Source organism: Pecten maximus, chromosome 1 (assembly GCF_902652985.1).
Source record: "Pecten maximus chromosome 1, xPecMax1.1, whole genome shotgun sequence".
Lineage (NCBI taxonomy): Eukaryota > Metazoa > Mollusca > Bivalvia > Pectinida > Pectinidae > Pecten > Pecten maximus.
Window position 1 is genome coordinate 52,372,170 of NC_047015.1, and position 4,448 is coordinate 52,376,617.

General features: G+C 35.9%; 1 protein-coding gene across 1 annotated transcript; it reads left to right on the forward strand.

The window, feature by feature from the left end:
• Nucleotides 1-529: 529 nt before the first annotated feature.
• LOC117337742 (endothelial zinc finger protein induced by tumor necrosis factor alpha-like) lies at nucleotides 530-4,176 on the forward strand. Its single transcript, XM_033898847.1, has 2 exons — nucleotides 530-622; nucleotides 2,781-4,176. The coding sequence occupies exons 1-2, from the start codon at nucleotides 567-569 to the stop codon at nucleotides 3,220-3,222; spliced, it is 498 nt and encodes a 165-aa protein (XP_033754738.1). The 5' UTR covers nucleotides 530-566; the 3' UTR covers nucleotides 3,223-4,176.
• The last annotated feature ends 272 nt before the right edge of the window (nucleotides 4,177-4,448 follow it).

Sequence of the window (4,448 nt, forward strand, 5' to 3'; positions counted from 1 at the left end):
ACTGCATTTGAATCAGGAGTATGATTTTATTAATGTGTCATTTGAAAATATACATCCACTTATTCAGCTTGCATTCAATCTTAACTTTGTTTCGTTTTTAACTGCATATCTGTATTTTGCATTGACCGCTACATTGACCAATTACAAACTTTATCTTGACCAGTAACGCCACCTGTCGCGTCATATCCGGGCCAAAAGAAAAATTAAACGGCTATGCCGAACAGACAATACATGGCTTCTGGAATCAATGGTTTTCAGCGAGTCGATCTCATTCTGTATTCTTATATTATAAGCCTAGCTACTTTCAAACAGATGAAAAAAAGGCCCATGACTTCAAAGTCCCTAAAAGATGAGACTTGGTTACATCCTACCGATTCTCGTTATAATAAATTAGCAAAACACGCATTGACCTTAAACTCCTACCAAATACTTGACATGTACATGTATATATCTAATCACACCGCGGAGAAGCTAGGTTACGGAGTTGGGGGCGCAGGAGTTACGTTTCCTTGTATTAGCCTAGGTGGCGCGGCGCGCCGCAATCGGAGGGAGTGTGAAACGTAAACATGACGGAAGCTACGATGAATGTCTTTAACCCGGTCAAGGAGAAGGATATTGAGAGGTAAGTTAACTAAAGTCAATTTTTGCATGTGCAGCAATAACCAACTTATGTTTATATCGACCCCCCATATATTTTATATTGTAACGTGTCCCTGTGATTTGATCAAGCAAAGCCACATTAATGACGCGAGTGGAGATGAAAGATCGTTGTTTACATTTTTCACTGCCAAAAATAGCGAGGTTGTGACGTTCTGATGTTCTCGCATGTAAGTTCATGGTATTATTGTAATTACTCAATATATTTGAACATGTTTTTGGAAGTATACACTTTGTTATTGCTGTGAACGTGTCGTTCTTTCCATCGGTCCTGAAGTGACGGTGGTATGAGGGCCGGAGATCTAGAGGAGTGTTAGCTGCGATAACGTAGCTCTGGACGACGGACGGACAATTTCTGACAGATGGTCGGAGAGCAGTGAGGAGTGTCGCTGAAATACGCCATAGGGACACTCGCATGTGCACTGCACCGTGACTATGTCGTTAAAAATGCATAATATGCACACGTCCAATCAAAGTCAAATTTGGCATATTAATGGGTTAGATGTTCATCTGTATGATACAGAAAAAAATATTAAAAAATATCACTTAACGAATCGCGGGGCGTGAAAAAACTCTCACAGGACACTCATTAGGTGGACCGGAAATATATGCAATACTATTTATATAATTATAATGTATGAAAGTGTATTTAGTTCCCCTGATCATTTTCTGAAGATAATAATATATTTTTATAATAATTACAAAATTCTATTTAAAAATTGTAATGCACTGTATATAACTACAGAAAATTATTATTTATTTCGAGTTCACAAAAGAACCACACACCAACCTTATTTGGGTTTGGGAGTCTGAAATAAATTTTTAGGTCACCTCAGATTAAGTCTCAAGTAGTGCTGTCACGGGTACACATTTTTTGCCCAGTCTTTACAACCCCTACCCGGTTACCCATTGGGTGTAGACTTTAAATTTGTAGCCCTGTATGGACGTTTAGAACTAGAACAGGCCCTAGGAGGAGCCTCCGATAAATGGCGATATTATGAACATGGATTTGTTTGTGTTAAATGAATACTTTGAATAGTTCTTACTTCTTAGTAGAACATTACTGATGAAAAGACATCGTATTGAGTCGCACTTTAATCAAGGAAGCCTTGTTGTTTGGTTGACGTATGTGCAGTTTGTTTTGCACATGACCGGAAACACAGCTCTACTGTAATAACTCGGGTAAAGAGAACACAAAAAAATGACATGATAAAAGTGAACAGTTTTATACTGTCATTATATTATCGTCCATGACTTGTGCAAGGCCTGTATATGGTTATTACAGTAAATGTTTATTTGGTGTCAATTCGAGGTTTCTTTAGTATGTGTGTTTTGCCTTGCGCAGATTGCGGAGTTGTGTCGAGCCAGCACATTTCGCATCCCTGAGAAAGTGTCAACAGACGATGAAACAATGTAACTGTTCATACAGGAGACATATCCATGTTTACAGAACACTAAAAGCAATATTTGATTATATAATTATCTATGTGATGACTCAAGTTTGTCAAAGCCATACGGTGTTCTTTGAAATATATGTGCATTTCGGTGAACTGTAGTAGTTATTACTATATGTTAGTGTAAAGTTTCGGGGTTCGGGTACACAATTTCAAATCCGGGTCGGGATAAAACCCGACCCGTGACGGGTCACCCGGGTACTCATTACAGCCCTAGTCTCAATGCAAGTTGCCTATTCTAATTGCCCTTTGTCCATCGTCGTGCGTCCGTAAACAATTTACATTTTCCACTTCTTCTCGAAAACCCCTAAACCAAATTCTATGATATTTGACTGGAAGTTTCTATGGCTAAAGGTCAACCAAAATGGTGAATTATATATTGGTCCTCATCCTCCAGGGCCCTGATCATGAGGGGCAGGGCTAAAATGGGTCAAATTGACTAAAACTTAAAAAATCTTCTTCTGTACTCTCAGGAATCAAACACTTTTCATAGATCTATGGAAGGGTCTTAAGGTGCTTTACCAAAATTGTGAATTTCATAATCCTGGGGTGTCATGTTTGTAAGATATATTGATCCTCTTTATGTACTATGCTGTGCATATTTTGCATCATACTTTATATATACATTGTATATGATAAGATTAAAAAAAAATTATCCATTTTTTTCAGTTTGATGGGTGCTGCTGATCAAGGTTTTAGCTGCATTAAAGATGACAGGGAAGAGCACGAATCATTCAGTACTGAAATGCAGTCCATGGATATATCAAGGTACTCTGATCTCGAATTATTGCAGGAAGATGTAAAAAGTTTGTGTTGTGGGGTATGTGAAAAGTCATTTACTACCAGGTACAATTTGAAGAGGCATCTGAGAATTCATTCAGGAGATGGATTTGTCCAATGCGATATGTGTGAGCAAATATTCAGAGACAGTAACAAGCTAAAATGCCACAGAGAGGAGGTTCATTTTGGGATCAGGTATGATTGCCCTAGTTGCCGCTCATCATTTTCCAGGAAATCGCTCCTCAGAAAACACATGAAAACACATACTGGAGAAGCAGATTTTATGTGCCATATTTGCGGGAAATGTTACTATGAAAAAAATCAGTTTTGAGGCCCATGTCAACAAACATGATAATGCAACACCATACCAGTGTACCAAATGTGGTGAAGGCTTTGCCAGTGACAGTTGGCAAAGGAGACATCAGAAAACCTGTGGTGTGAAGCTTAAGGAGTTAAGATACGTATGTGCGGAATGTGGACGACAGTTTAAAGTCGCGAGATATCTTAAAGAACACATGAACTGTCATACAGAAGAAAAGAGCTATCCGTGCGACGCTTGTGGCAAAGTTTTCTTTTTTCGGCCATCGCTCAGGAAACACAAGTTTAGACATTACTAGATTGAAAATATACTGGTTAAGCAACTAATGGACATTCTTGAGCATTCCAGAATTTGGATAATTTCGCTAATTATATATGATTTTCTTTTAACTTTGCAGAAAACATAACAATACTTCTTTGGTTCAGTTTTAGTAATCTGTTTGAATTGAAAATGATACTGCTTCATGAAATTACTGGTACTTTTGTTCAACACATGTTGATACTACATAGTACTATAAGTATGCCCATTTAAAAAAAATAGTTTTTGAATACTCCAAATGCCTAATCTTGATGTTGATGGTTTATTGATTTTGAAGTTGAATATTTTAACAAGTTGAATGTAAAATTTTCACATCGTGTTATACCTTATATAAATTTTATGCATCATCATGAAGTTACAGATTTATATCATGATATAGTAAATAAAGTAATGAACTTACATATTTATAACATGATATATATAATATAAAGAAAGTATAATTTATTGTCACACATGTACAAGTATCATGTAACCGTATATGTGTAATGTAATTCGTATAGAGAAAGTTAACCACATAATTTTCTAAAATATAGTTGCAAAAACCGGCAAACCTTTACCATTAGGGTATATATAGTGGTATGTGCATCTAATTTCATATTATATAAAACATAACAGTGACGTCCAAGTTACACAATTACTATTTATGACCATACGTATATACTGTATCTTTGAAAAGTTTCCAGTTATATATGTAAATGTGTTAAATATATTTTTAATACCTACTAGGATTTGTCTTTTGTTCAAAGATAATTATTTAAATTATCGGTAAGGTTTACTTTTTAAAATATTGATGTTTCTCATTTTGTTGACGGATAGAAAATACCTAGATGAAAAATTAAGTATACCGTATGCACAAAGAATAAAATGAAGCATTGCATGTACTAGTTTTGAGTGACAATAACCATTGTAATTTGTACATC